Here is a 15,893-nt window from a genome sequence, read left to right as displayed (position 1 = left end):
TCCTCTATATTTTCCAACTCCACCTCTGGCAGGTTGTGATTTCCACTGTCAGAAATTGCTTTTTCAATATCTCTCTCTCTAATTATGAGCCCAGCTAAAGGGGTCATGCCACCAGAATACCAATTTTTCCACCATTTCTCCAGAATATTTCTTCTTTTCCAGGTGACAAACAACAACCACACAGTCAATACCCCATCTGTGTGGCAGTATCATTTCTATCGTATTGTCTGTGGCTTCGACGTCATTGATGTCATTCTTACCAAGTCGTCGTATTGCATTAATTCGACTAGCATTTAGTTGATCTATTCTATATACATGCAGGTTTAAGTCAATGCCCAAATCTCATTTTATTTGTGACATTTTGAAATGAACAGGTTGACATGGAGGTCTGCAAAATCGATATTCTTTCCCATATTGGGGGAGATACATTTGGAGAGATTTAAGGTTTTTGAACGCACTGACAGTTCGGGGGGAGAAAAGGAAAACCACTGAATTTTGATACACCTACCACAAACTCCTTGCATTCTCAATCACTATACGGTGGTCCTAAAGGGTTAACTCTTTCACAGAGCAGTCTTGGTGTGTTTGATTGACATGCAGAGCCCAGAGCTACCAACATCCTCCAATCAGCAAACGGTTAATACACCCCACGTGGGTGATCTGAACGCTCATTGGCTCTTCTCACCAGTGTTTACTGTGCCGAGGCTGAGCCCCACGTGGAGATTTCATTCAATCATTGAACAATTCCATTGCAGACCCTACTTTCTATTGAAAATGTTGTACTGTTTATGAAATTAACCTTACCTAAAGATGTGAAGAAAAATTCCAAGTTAAGTTTTGTTAATTATAAGGCTTCGAATAAACCTAATTAGAGTGCAAAACTAACTGGGAGGAAAATCAACAAAGATTTCTTAACACATATTGCCAGGCTATTTGATTAAGACGATTGGAATTGTTCGATTTGCAATAATATTAAAAACTTTAAAGAGTAGCCTAGGCCACGCATGATACCAATATTTGTTAAGCATTTGGATTTCTGAATAAGGAAAACAACGCTATAGTCTACAATATCTCTCTCTCTCTCTTTTAAACCAACAAATTGAAGTAAGGTGGCTGGGTTTGGGTTCTCCATCAAGAAGAAAGTCTCATGTTGTGTCCATTGAGCACTGTGTCCCAAACACTGGGTCGGGACCCATTTGTGGGTCGTGGACACATTTCCCCCCAAAATAATCATTTTTTCCCCTGAATTCTGAAAAGAAATCAATGATTTTTCTGAACAATATGAATAAATACATTTGAAAAAAAAAATCTAATAAATTCCATAAATTAGAAAACATAGTGACGTAGTGAAAATAGCCTACTAATCTACTGTGAGCTTGAAGATCTGCTATTTTCACTAGCTTCTGTCCTGGTGGGGAGACATAAAATTTCCCTTTTGGGTCTCGAGCTAAAAAAAAAAGTTTGGGAACCAACCAGTGCCATTGAGGATCAAGCAAGGATCCGAAAAGGAAAGGGGGGAGTGAGAGAACAGAGAAGTGAGGCACTGGGGAGTGTTGTGTGTGTGAAAAGAGTGTGTGTAGGGCAACCAGCGAGACAGACAAAAGAGGCTGCGGCTGCATTGAATGTGGTGGGGTGTGTGTCCGTCTCGGAAGCCACAAGCAAACCACGTTTCCCTTGCTTTTTTTGCGCTAGACGGCCAGAACGCATCGGGGAGGGGACAGACAACGCGATATCCCAATTGTTGGAAGTGCGAAGTTGAGGACTTGAACCATCTTGGATCGGGGTTTGAACCATCTTGGATCGGGTGCATCTCTCACTCTACGTCGAGTGCAGTGCAGTGTGGGTTGGAGACATAGAGATAGACCAGAACAAAGGAGTCTTCAGCCAGGAATGAGCGAGCTGAGACTAGCTCTGCCATTACATTAACCGCCTTTGAAAGCAGGCCAAATGCCTCTCTGAAACCACCACGAGCAGATCGTCTTCTCTGTTCCCAACCAACCCTTTTTAGCACTGAAAGAGAGAAAGAAAATAGAAGCACTGTAACACAAGTCGAGCGGCTACAATGTTTCCTCAAAACCGGCCACCGGTAAGTAGACTAACGCTACTATGTAACCAGTCGGCGATTGTTCGCCTCCACCTCGATTAATGGGTGTATTTCTGTCTAAAACCAGAGCATAAATAAGCACACAATGCCCGTAATAGTGAGGTTATTATTATTTATTTTTAAAAACAAATTGGGTTTGAATTCAGTCCAGCTAATATGATCCTAAGTTAGCCCTAGCTGGAATTGTTACAGTGATACATGTCTTTGTCATCCTTGCCAGTTGTTTCCGGGAATTCATTTGTGGTAAAAAAAAATATTATAAAAATAACTGTATTTTAGATTGAAGGCGAGTATACATTGTTATGTAGTTTGTATTTATAGATATGATCAGTGCAAGGTTTTTCTTTCAAAGGTCAGATATCGAGATATGTTTCCTGCCCTACTATACTATAACCAGCTGGGCTTTGGGGTTTATAAACAATACACAACTTTATTGAGTCTCTTTGTGTGAAAATCTCGTGTCCTTGGTGCTCCTCATCATCTGGCTAGAACATGGAGCCTCTGTATAATCTATAGTATGGAGGAGTTGACCTAGATGATGAAGTGTCTATGTTTGTCCTTTCGACACAGGGTGAGGGAGTGAGTGAGTCAGCTTTGGCTTGTTGACACATTCTCTCAATGATCTGCCCCAGTGAAGTGCTACTCATTAAAAAAAAAAATGTTTTCCTTTTGTAATCATATCAAGGATGATAGATATTTCTTATTTGCTAAATTTCTGTCAAAGTAGCGTATGTGCTTATGAGGCCTACCACTATTGCCAAAAACCCACTATAGGTGTTACTATAGGGCCTGTGAGTAAAATGAAAGACAAATTGGCATGGTATCTATCTCTGTTTTCAGGGTAGGTCTTTGCATGGTTAGGGGTGGAATGGATGCCATGTGGCTGTAGTTTATTTATTTATTTTTTTGTTGTAGGTGGAGAGCTTTTGAGCTGTCTGGAAAAAAACCGATAACACAAGTCCTCTGGTTATGTGAAGTATCAATTAGATTTGCTCATTTGCATATTTCCATCTATACCTTGCTCCACCATGCCCTCCACCCCACCAATGAGAGTCATATGCATTGAGGCCAAGAGAGCTCAATGTTATGTATAACAACACAGGCGTGTGTGTAAGTGCACATGTATCGTATGTGCATGCCATATTATTATTCCTCATGCAGGTTTGATGTCAATTAACATCCAACCAGGTGAAAATCCATGTAACCCAGGACAACGTACATTCATTTCTGTTTTTGTTTCTGGTGTACTTGCACAAGAAAACCCTGTATGTTAAGTTAAATCTGCGAGTGTTAACATTTTTACAGTTAATGTAACACTGTAGCAGTAAGTAAATGGTTAGTCACACTAATGCTACAAATGTAGTCATACACTGTCCTGTCTGAAATTGAACTAAGCCCATGCTGTCTTATGGTCACAGTGAGAAAAGGGAACTCATAAGCTTGCCAGGCACACAAACACATATTAGCACTATCAGCTGTGTATTATAGCGTAGCTGGCTGGAGGCAGGCAGTAAGGGAGGCAGACTGTGGGTCTGTGGTTTGCACTCTAAACCCAATCCCTCTCATCCAGCCTCTCCTCGCTGTGTTCCTGTGAGCGTTCCCAACCACATCTTAATGTATGGCCAGGCGTCCTGGGGAGAGAGGCGCAGACTGTGGTAGGCCTGGGTGGAACGCTTAGACCAGCAGCTCTGTTTCATTTCAGCCCACCACAGACCTTCACAGCATCATCAAATATGCCTGTCCCTTGGAAGTCCATGGTGGTGATTAGGCCCTGTTTGCAGCTCGGGCTACATCCACACTAAGATGTTTTCATTGTAAAAAAAATGCATTTTAAAATGAAGACCATCATCTCCATGCCTGAAAACGCATATCACAGGACCACTCGTGTACACTGGGCATGCGTTTGCCGGCGGCCGGGCAAATCACACAGCCATGAAACAGTATAGTCTACTTTAGTCACACAATGCTTGTACATTCAAATAATGTTATGTTTACACTTTCTGCTGATGTAGTCTGTGAATTTAGCTATCGCAGGGGTATCAAACTAATTTTAGGTTTTTGTTTATGTATGCGTGTCTGCTGAGAAATGCACTAATGCTGTCATAGTATTCGGTCACAAGCACAAAGCATGATGGGTAACATTTGGCTACTGATTTCAGGATTAGAACTAAACAGGAATGTCTGTGTGCCATATCATTTATGTCATACTTTGTACAGAAGCTTTCCGTCTGCAGTGTCCAGAGGCCTTTCTTCAGCGTGCCTGGTACGAACCGTGCGTTTGGAGTGAGTGTGCGCGTGGTGCTGTTAATATGGTTATAATCACAACTTAAGCCTGATTATCTACAAACGTACTGAAACATTTTTTTTGTTCATTTGAGGTTTGGCACTCTGTACCACTATTGATTTTGCTCAAAGAATAGGACCATACTAAGTAGAAGCAATGTCAGCGTAATAATACCATCCCACATGTTTCTAAACACATGTACCAAAGAACAAATTCAGATGAGAAAAGAAATGATGAATGCCACTATGTTAGTGGAAAAGTTCTTAAGATTAAATCCTGGCTATAACACTCATGTTTTACGAATGAGGTTGAATGTGTGGGCATTGCTGCTGCGTTCGTTAGTGCTCCCCACTTATTCCGTAGTGACAGTTTTTAGCCTCATATGTAGCGGTTAATCACTGTATCTAACTTTGAAACTCCATTAAATCCATAATTTTGAGGGATTTCCTCAGTCAAGGTGGCCGCGGGCAGCCTTGAAAGTGCTGGGAGAACAAAGTGGCCATTTGCACTCAGCTTCACTACATGCGTACCTAGATCCACCAGTAAGTGTTGCTATGTAATTATAAGTAATAAGGGCAAAAGTCAGCAAAATTGGTACTCTGTACCGATGAGTACCGGCCATATTCAAGCACTGTCTATTCATGAACAATGTGGTTCATGAATGTAAGTACATCCACGGGTGCCCTCGGTCTAAAAGCTTGCCTCCTGTGCATGTGTAGGCAGTAGTAGCATTATAAAATGCAGAATTTAACTGTAGAACAGCTGCTAGCATAGACAACAAGGTCAGTAATGCCTGTAATTCGTTATCCACATTCCGCTTAGCAAACAACTTCTTATTTCTAAGACTGTACACTTGCATTGGGAACTGTTGTATAAAAGTATTTAATGAAAGGGTGTTCTTTGCTTTAATCATGGATATGGATGCTTACGTAATGCTTATGTTACAATTACAACCATGGTGCTGTGGGGACTCAGCACCTAGGTCACCATGCTCTCTCACCTTTGAGGCCAGTTGGACCCATAGATTCTCGACAAGGGTATTAATGAACATCAAAGGGCCTATAGAGTATTGATAAGAGGCATACTGTAGAATAAGGTTATAGCATAAAGTTATGAACAAATAACATACCCTATTGCTAACATGATTTTGGGATGGAATAGATTGATTTGGACATGGGGAAGGTTAGGCAGGGTGGATGAGAAGGACCTCGAGCAGAGACCTCAGATCCACCTTCAGAGCACAGAAGCAATGCCTTCCCTTCCGGACTCCCAGCATGCCATAGCTCTTTACCCTGACTGTTGTCCTGTGGAGAGAGCCACACTATTGATCAGCAGCCTGCCTACCACTTGCTAATGATTGGAGAGAGAGAGGGAGGGAAGGAGGGAGGGGGGACGTAGTAGACGGACGTAGAAGAGGCTGAAGTGATCTCAGGTGTACACAAGCTGTTGTGGAGATGCAATTCTGAGAAGGAAAGAACAACGGGTTGAAGGGGTTTACCTAACGAAGGAAGGCACCTCCAGCAATTAAGCCAGCTGACAGCCAAACTGTTGATGCTCCGCTAATGTGGGCTGACAGCAGGGACATTTGAATAACGAGGCTTGAAGGAGTGAGGGAGGGAGGGTTAAGTGAGGATGGATTGAGGGAGGGAAGTAAAAAAAAAAAAAGAAAGTAAAAGCGGGACAGAAAAGGAAGATGTGATGCTAATGAAACGGGTGCCTAGCTATCCCTCTACTCCCACCTAAGCGAGGGAATCAGTGAGAGATTACAGAGACGTTTCTCTTGCAGGGCTGAGCCCGTGAGATAGCTGCTTGGGGTATAAGGGAGGGTCAATGGACCCGTATCACACGCACTCTTCCAGCGAGCTGCTTTAACATCTGCAAATCTCTTCCTCGAACTTCATATGAACGAACTGTTTGACAATCTATGACTATTATGTTATTACATGTAGTTGTATAGTCATTATGTCAGGTTAAGCCACTATGGTACCAGAGTATAGCGCAATGTTTTTGTATGTGTGGTGGTGGGTGGGGGGGTGCAGAGATGGATAGAGGGACAGCCTGGCAAACATTTAGACAGCGAAAAATGGAGAGAGAGTCCATGATGCTATTCTGGGTGAGCCCCACTGTCACTGTGTCCTTGGTGGTAGGCAACCAAGAGGAAGAGAGAGACCATGGTGGATGTTTACTCTAACGACTGACTCTGTGGGTAAGCAGTGTAATTAGCAGCTTGGCTAATGGGCCAAGCGAGAGGGGCAGCTACATGGCACCTACTTGACCATAGAGAGATGGAGGGAGAGGAGAGGTTATATTTACACAAAAAGAAAGATGGAAGTTTACTTGCGCATATATTTATACAGGATTGATCTAATTAAAGGGTATTTTTGTGTGGAGTTTCAGTCGGGTACTACCCAATAAGACATTATGAGCTTTATGCACTCCAGTAAAATAACTAAGGTAATATTTATTTTTGGTAACCAAATTTTAAGCAAAACGTATAATTCGGGCGTGGCTCTCGTTACAACCCCATGATACCTGATTTGTAAGATTGTAGATCTGCTGTTTTCTGTGAGCACCACCGTCGTATGGAGCACAAATTAAACATTACAGTATGCTTACTATATTCTCTCTTCCACTGAGTAATGTATCCATCCGCTGAGTATGAAATGAATGCATGGCCAGTTGGCCACTGTTAGCTAGCATGTTGCCTTCTACGTACAAGCTTAAAATAATGAGGTTATTATTTAACATAACCGTGGTCCTTAGTTCTCTGAAAACATAATGAAATAATATTTTAAATAATGAAAACGTATGTTTTATTAAAACCACACACAATGTCAAAAACAGCCAATGGCCAACCTAAATGATCTACAAATGATCCATTGTGACATCCAAACGTGACACCGCGGACGTCCGGGTGACTAGGGCTTTGCATCCTTGAAATGAATCCTCTGTGGTGGTGGTTGGTCAGCTGCTCCAGTGTTTATGGGAGGGCGATCTCTCTGTTATTGCTCTAGCAACTCCTACAGGTTGGGGGTGGAACCAAGAGTTCTAGCGTGTTCCTCTGGGAAACTCCTCCTCACTGACTGGTGATTAAGAAAAGAAGCGGATAATGGTGATGTCAAGTGTACCAGAGGAGGCACGTGCTTATCTACACACCCTCTCTAACAAACCAACCAGTAGGGTCAGCAGTGACAAGGGACCAAAGTACACAGTGGGATTGTGATTTGGCATAATGACTTAAGAATCCCCCTCCCCCACCATTTTCACTGTTTTAAGTGCTAGAATGGAAGAGAGAGACAAAGTGAGAGGTGATCTCCATAGACATAGAACAGATGTGTTACGTGACGTCCCAATACGAAAACCCAATTTGATGAGTGGGAGATGTAAATATGTCACAATATGTCACTGTCAGATCTCAGATTACAATATTGTGTTTGGCGTACATTGGTCAATGAGATCAGGGTCATATGGGTTACGTCACGTGACTGGTAATGAAAACACGACAAAAATACTGTATGGCGAATCGCTACTGTGACTGTCAGACATTTATAACTATTTATGTTCCCTGTACCCATTTAGTTTGCCATTAAATTATAAAATAAAAAAGCGCACACAAAAAAAACCCACTAAACATTTCCAATAGTGATGTGCGTATCGATACTGGTATCGATATATCGATCGATTGTCTGAGTATCGCTTGAGTATCGATACTTAAAAAAAAATATCGATACTTTTTAATACACTTCCGTTTCCGGTCATTTCCGGTTCCGTGTCCGGTTTGGTTATGTTTCCGGTTCCGGTATCGGTATCGGAAAATCGGCCCCAAAAATATCGGTATCGATTTGAAGAAATGTGGTATTGGCACATCACTAATTTCCAAGGAGCAAGGATCGCTACTTAGTAATGGATGGAGCTGGCCAAGGAAGTAAAGAACTAGCCTGGCATGGTCAGACTAATATCACTGCATCGATATTATGGAATCTCTGTGTGGAACCTGCATTTCCAAGGGGCGGATAAAAAAAACCCTCTGATTATAAACCCGCTCCATATTTGCATACTGGGCCCTCATTGGTACCCCACAACTTCGGGGGCAGCGAAATCCAATCACAAGTTACCGAGTGGGGCCAGACTAATCTGCCGAGGGCTTTTCTTTTTTTTTGCACTGGCAGATTCATCTGGTTTCCAGGCTAGTAAGGAACACTGCCGCAGAGAGTGTGGATCTGCGATGCTATATAGAGAATCAGGCGAGTACCCGCAATAGACGCCTCCTGTATTTGATGTGCTAACCGTTTGAGCTCTGACTATGACCACTGGCGAGTTGTTAAAATTCCTAGACACAAGATATGATTATGATTATTGATCAAATCTAGCGGGTTAATTTGGCCGTAACAAATGCAGTGTCAACAATGATGTGATAACTGTCTGCCATCTTACCCGGGTATCGTTGTCTACAATTGCCATGTGGGCAACAATATGATTTTTGCCTGTGCAGCGGCTATTTGTTTACTAAAAGGACCAACGATGCTGAGATTGCTTTCCACATGTCAGTTATGGCAAATTTAGTACAGGATTCGGCTAAGATAGCTACCAATATGATACCATTTTGGAATGACATGTCACCTCTATGGTTTTATATCTCTATGATGATCCCTCAAGTGAGCCTAATATTCACACAACCACCTGTTAAGATCACATGTCATTCACGGTATCCTTAATATTCAACTGCAAATGTGTGTGTGTGTGCTCGCAATTGGTCTATGTGGTGGGCATGCTGTCTCCAGAGTTTGTGTGTTTGTGGGCTGGAGCGGGGATATGAGGTCATAGTGGTTTGCTGCTTGTGGTGTAATTAGAGAGAACTCAAATGAAAACAACATTGATTGCATTCAAGGAATGCCACATTCTCAACCAACCCTTAACAACAGCTGTGTGTGTGTGTGTGTGTGTGTGTGTGTGTGTGTGTGTGTGTGTGTGTGTGTGTGTGTGTGTGTGTGTGTGTGTGTGTGTGTGTGTGTGTGTGTGTGTGTGTGTGTGTGTGTGTGTGTGTGTGTGTGTGTGTGTGTGTGTGTGTGTGTGTGTGTGTGAGAGAGAGATTTGCATGAGAGTGTGTTAGCATAACCCACCCTTTTAATCACGGCCAGATCTGTTATGAAGCGGCCCTAATTTACAGCATACAGCCCAGCACTCGGTTTTTGGGCTGGTTAGAGACTAGAGAGAGAGAGAGAGAGAGAGAGAAGAAAGCCTTGTTGGACGACTTCTACTCGCCCATTTAAAATCCCATTGAAGAAACCTTGGGCCTGATTAAAATCATTAACCCCCCCCCCCCCCACACACACGCACACACACTTGGCAGGGCCTCATTTTATCACTGCAATTGACTTAGGCCATTCTGGCTACAGGACAGCCTGAGGAACAGATTAGTGCGTATACGTGTGTGTGTTGGATACACACACACACACACACACACACACACACACACACACACACACACACACACACACACACACACACACACACACACACACACACACACACACACACACACACACACACACACACACACACATGGTCAGAGGATGTGATAAGGTCATGTATGGGACATCTTGTGAATACTTGTTAGTTATTTTTATTTCGGTCATGATTTTTTAAAAACAAAACAGTTGAACATACAGTACAACTTAGTCAACAAGATGACTATTTGGCCGAAAAGGTATGGGCTGAAGCCAAAGCTTATTTTGCCCACCTTTATTACCATTTAAAATAAATGATCATAGTAGCATAGAGAAAACTCTTGTGCAAGAGTTGACCGCAAACACGCTGTAACCTCAGCCGTTTGGTTTTCTGAACTGGGACAGATCTGATCAGGCCTGGTAACATCACATACGGTAGATGTTCAGTCCCTGTCAGTGTCAATTTAACTCCAGAGGCTTCATTAATGAGATGATCACCAATAATATACAACCATAATCTAAAAGCTTATCTAGTCATCACCCCGTCCCCAGTGTTACAGAACCTCATGTAAAAAAAAACTCAAAGTTGTGTAATTAGGCCACATATCGTCAGCGTAGAGTAGACTTTCTTACACGATGGTTGGATGTTTAGCCTACGTAAGCTATTTTATTTTTCAAGGGCATGATGTGGCTCGTCTCCCGTTTGCTGCTGAGCTGTGGAGGATTGGCATTGTGTCGGATGTCTGTCCTCATGTCGTCCTAGCCTACATACGCAACACGGGATGGGTCGCCAATCAGCTCTAAGCTCACCCCCGGCCAAGAGCCAGGTGGGGTCATCTGAAAGCGGGTGCTTGTGTGAGAGAGCGAGGGGAAAGAGGCAAAGTTGTGTATTCTGGGGCAACATCTACCCTTTGTGTGCGTGTGCCTTTTCAGGGACGGCGTCTCTCTTATGACGTGCGTCCAGTCCAAATGCGCACTCTGAATCATCATAATAACAACCCTGACTGGAGCCATGCGTCAGACCCCCGAATGGCTGACCCAGCAATGGCGAGCGGGGCAGCACTTTTTCCAACGTCTTAATAAATCTTTTCACTTCTCCCCTTGAACACACTCAAAAAATAAAAAAAAAGTCCCTCTCTCTCTCTCACACCACCCCCTGCTCTGCCTCCCCAGTGTCAGGGCAGCAGCCGCCCACTGCTAGCCTTTTCTCCGCCTTCATTTATGTGCAAGACTCAGCCTCTCTTTGCACCTGTCCTAGTCTAGAGCACGCGGCTAGGTGGAGAAAAAAAAAGGGAGAGGGGAAAGGTGGAGAGATAAAGGGGAGAGAGAGAGAGGGAAAAGAGATAGAGAAGGGCAACCCCCCCTTTCCTCCTACAAAATGGCCTTGGTGCTCTTGTTCCTGAGGAGCCTTTCCCCTGTGAAGAGTAATTGCTGTGTGTGTGTGTGTGTGTGTGTGTGTGTGTGTGTGTGTGTGTGTGTGTGTGTTGCGTGTGCAAGCATTAGTGTGCGTGCGTGTAATTGTGGGTTTGTGTGCAGGCGAAGGGGAGGGTGTATGTAAGCAAGATTGACAATGTGCTTGTGTGTGTGCTAGTAGTGGGTTTGTGTGTAAAGGACTGTGTGACTGTGTGTGCGCCAGACTGACGGAAGTGTATAAACGTACACAAGTAATTTTGGGCGAGCACAAGAGACAAAGTGTGTGTGTGTGCGCGCGTGTGTACATGCACACACACTTGCATGCTCAAGTTTGTGTGCATATGAGTGTGTGTGTGTGTGTGTGTGTGTGTGTGTGTGTGTGTGTGTGTGTGTGTGTGTGTGTGTGTGTGTGTGTGTGTGTGTGTGTGTGTGTGTGTGTGTGTGTGTGTGTGTGTGTGTGTGTGTGTGTGTGTGTGTGTGTGTTTCTGAGAGGGGGATCTGGCCGACAGATTGAGAGCAGCTTGTTAGAGAGAGGAACAATGAGGCCACAGCCCCTCTCCTCTCCTCTCCTCTCCTCTCCTCTCCTCTCCTCTCTCACTCTATTCTCTCCCACATTTTTACCCTTTGCTGTTGCTTACCTTCCTTTCTCTTTTTCCCCCCTCCCCTATCTTCCTCCCCAACCTCTTTCCCTTTGCTCTGTTCACCTCTCCTCCCTCTGTTTTTCTCTGGAACTGTATTTCCTTTTCGTCTCGAAGATAGTATTTGACCTTCCAAAATAGACCTCGCCCCATAGACTCTCTCTCTCTCATATCTCTGTTCTATGTTTCTCTTTTTGCCTGGCGCACACACACACACACACACACACACACACACACACACACACACACACACACACACACACACACACACACACACACACACACACACACACACACACACACACACACACACACACACACCTTTCATTATTTGAATACTTTATTAACAGTTTGCAAAGACAAGCACAGGGAAGTACAGTTCAATACAAGGATTTTAAACCCCAAAAAACTATAGCTTGTTTCCATTGGGATCCTTTGTACTCAATTCATTGAAACATTTAATGACAGACAAATATACACTACTATGAAAAAACACCATAGAAATGGGTTGAAATCAAAAATAAAAATATGTACAGTGTACAGTGCGGGGGGGAGGGTAGACTTTGACTTTTTACAAGGTATTTTTACAGGACACACACACAAGCAAAAATAGCCAAGCTACAAGCTCTCTACGATCTTCATCGCTCTCTACGATCGTACCACCGTAAGTGTTTTTAGAGTCAAAGATAATGACTACGTGAAGAAATTAGTTGAGTCAAAACAAAAGACACATATATTTTCACCCTCACATTACCCCCTCCCCCTTTTATCTCTCCTCTGCCTTCCTCAGAGACCCTCTTTATCTGTGTTGGTGGTGTTGGTGTGAAGCGTCTGTCCCTGGCACGATCAGCTTTAGCTTTAGTTTGACAGAGAGCCAGACAGACAGACTGCCCCCCACCCCAGCCCAGCTTTTGCTCGCTTTTGTCTGCCTGTCCCGCAGCATTACCCCTCCAACCCGAGGTCTCCTAATTGCTCTGGACCCTGCAGAGAAGGGGAGATGGGGGGGGGGGTGGCGGGGTCTCCAGCCACGATGGGGACCCCCCCCCCCCTCCCACTACTTTCTCTCTTGTTTCGCTTCCAGCCTGACTTGCCATTAAACAAGTATGTTCATTTGGCTATGAGGCTCGATGTGTGGCCATCTCCAAACTCGTGGCACATGTACATCTGGGCCCGTTGGAAGTCACAATGTATCAGCAATAGACAAACCCGTACAATTCTTACATACTAGAACTTGACTGCAAAATCTTGAAATTAAAAGTGTGATACGCATGAACTGAAATACGTTTATTTAACATGTTGCAACATGTTGTGAGCTTATAGATCTGTTATTGATGAAAATGTTCGCCTATAATGACATGCCCCAAATAGAGACACCAGGTTGTGGTTTAAAATCAGGACACACTGGCTGCATAATTGTCGATACCAATGTCATCAAAAAAGTAAATATAAGTAAACATAATGTATGACATATCGGCCAGGCCTCCGTATATATATCTCTATATCTCTATCTATCTATATAGATATAGATTTATAGATATTACACAGACACACACAGATTGATGCTCCGTAATATGAAAATGCAGTTGGTAGACTGTATATGAGATGGTCGGCTTTCGTGGAAACCTAACCATGGCTTATAATTCCAAGGTGAAATTTCTGAAAATGAATATCGATATCTGTACTCCACAAATGTGGAATGATGCATCTAAAACGACCCGAGTGAATCTCAAATCAATGTCTCGTTGCATTATGTTTCCACGGTAAACTGATGATTTTTAAATCCTAACTCAGGGGTCTTCAACAGGGGGTCCGGGACCCCTAGGGGGTCTTCAGAGTTACTACAGGGGGTTCGCCAAATCTTTGTGTGATTTGATTTTTTTTTTTACCCTAACCACTTGAACCCTAGTATCCCTATTCTGAGGAGAACTTTAGCCAAAAATAGCAGATCTACTAGCTCACAACGCCTCGCGTTGTGAGCTTGTAGATCGGCTATTTTTGGCAAAGAGGCATAGGTGTAGAGGGAAATTAGAGCAGACCAAGTAAACAACATTTTTTTAATCTGAAACACACTTTTATACGATATAGAGGGGGTCCCTGCTTCATCTCTCTCAGCTAGGGGGTCCTTGGCCTGAAAACATTGCAGACCCCTGTCCTAACTGGCTTTTTTTTCCTCCTCAGGCACCTCTGCAGCCACCCCCGGGGACCTCGGCGTCTGCGGCGGCAGCGGCGGCTGCAGCGGCGGCCGCGTCCGGCACCCCACAGTCACTGAAACTGACCTACCCAGAAACCTTAGACCGCATCAAAGAGGAGTTCCAGTTCCTTCAGACCCAGTACCACAGGTATTTAGTGTGCTTGTAGTTTTTACTGTGTGCTTGTGTGTCAGTGCGGCACATGTTCAGTGTCCTAGCCCAGCGGTTCTCAAACTATGGGTCGCGACCCAAAGTGGGGTCGCGGGGAGGTGCCGTTGGGGCGTCGCGACCGACACAAAGACGTCTAAGAAGACGGCCACTTGACTCCCTAATTCATCAACTCCAACCCACACAGGGAACCAGCAACATGGAAAGACGGCACACACACAAGTTCACAACACAAGGCCTTGAACTGATTTGACTGCTGATGAATGATATTTATTAGTAATTATGCCTCTTAAAAGAGCTGTTTTGCGTGTTTTTGCTACTTCAAGTGGGTAAAATGCATGGTACCAAATGGACCCGCAAGACCCGTAATTTACGGCTTGCGACGTCGCCGAGGTGCTGCTGCTCTCACAGACAACTCGAGTTAAGGCCGTTTCAGACGCGGAGCGAGTGACGCACCTTAGTAATTAATTTTCAATGAGAGGCGGGCGATTATTTGGGACGCGCGGAGACGTTGAGGGGCGGAGAGGCAAGCGGACGCGGTCCAGTGAAAAGTTCAGCGTTTCCACCATAAAATGGGGTTGTGGGGTCCCCCGGTTTGATTCCCGACCAGCTGGACCATTTGCTGCATGTCACTCCCCTGCTCTTTCCGTGTTTTCCTGTGACTGCCAAATAAAGATAAAAAATTACATAACTTAATTAAATAAACAACACTGAGGATTTTACTATTCAAACTGGTGGTCCTTGATATTTAAAAGGTTGAAAATCACTGTCAATAGATCCTACACACACACACACACACACACACACACACACACACACACACACACACACACACACACACACACACACACACACACACACACACACACACACGCACACACGCCTCTTTCTGTATCTTATCATACTCAACACACACTTTTTGAATCCACTCATGAATAATAACAGACACTCTGCAAGACAAGCTTAGAGGAAGGTTCAAAGAAAGACAAATACGGGAAGAAACAGAGATATGTACACAATAAAAACCTCTGTGTTCATTTAAATCTGAGTGTAACATTTTTACACTCAGAGTTCCAGGTCTAGTTGAATTAACACTGAGGGTTTTACTGTGCAAGGCCGATGCTTGGCAAGTGGCTAAAGGCTCCCGTCCAGATTTCATCGTTTTTGCTTTAGAGCAATGTGAGCCAGGCCCTTCCTGGGCATTATTATCTAGGCTATAGCTGTAGCGCTGTGCGTATGCGCAGCTATGCTATGAGATATTGTGGCTCGGCGGACCCATTTTCCTGGCAAAGTTTTCTGGACATTGGAGGTTTTCTTTTTGTCAAATCAAAATGGCTTGTGTGCGCGCAGACACACAAGGGCTGGTGTATGCAAATACAGCGGGTAAATAGGAATGTGTGTGTGTGTGTGTGTGGTACTCTCTATGCTGTGTGTGTTGTGCAGAAATGTCTGCAGAATGGCTTTCAATGTTGTGCTGGTGAGTGGCGACCCATGCTTCTCCCCCCTGTACCCCCTCCCGTCTTCCTCTTGGCACACCTTCACAGGGTCCCCTCCCTTTCTTTCCATCTCTCTGTATTTTTCCTCTCTCTCTCTCTTTTCACCCAGCGTTCTGCTTTGATTCATCTGGCCAGGATCCCCTTCCCCCTCCTC

At 44.1% G+C, this 15,893-nt stretch overlaps 1 protein-coding gene across 5 annotated transcripts in view; it reads left to right on the top strand.

Annotated features, from left to right (window-relative positions):
* Positions 1 to 1,543: 1,543 nt before the first annotated feature.
* The window catches only part of tle2a (TLE family member 2, transcriptional corepressor a), a 52,926-nt gene continuing 38,576 nt past the window's right edge, over positions 1,544 to 15,893 (top strand). For 4 of the 5 annotated variants that reach the window (XM_084067590.1, XM_084067588.1, XM_084067587.1 and 1 more), the window contains exons 1-3: positions 1,544 to 2,086; positions 8,558 to 8,632; positions 14,065 to 14,225. In XM_084067590.1, coding sequence (XP_083923716.1) covers positions 2,063 to 2,086; positions 8,558 to 8,632; positions 14,065 to 14,225 — 260 coding nt within the window. In that variant the 5' untranslated portion in view covers positions 1,544 to 2,062. The remainder of the gene's footprint in view (positions 2,087 to 8,557; positions 8,633 to 14,064; positions 14,226 to 15,893) is intronic. The other variant, XM_084067589.1, reaches the window with a different exon arrangement.

The sequence above is a fragment of the Gymnoscopelus microlampas genome, assembly GCF_963454915.1.
Source record: "Gymnoscopelus microlampas genome assembly, chromosome: 9".
Taxonomy (NCBI): domain Eukaryota; kingdom Metazoa; phylum Chordata; class Actinopteri; order Myctophiformes; family Myctophidae; genus Gymnoscopelus; species Gymnoscopelus microlampas.
The sequence above is the reverse complement of the archived record's forward strand: the minus strand, read 5'-3'. Positions and strand labels throughout refer to the sequence as shown.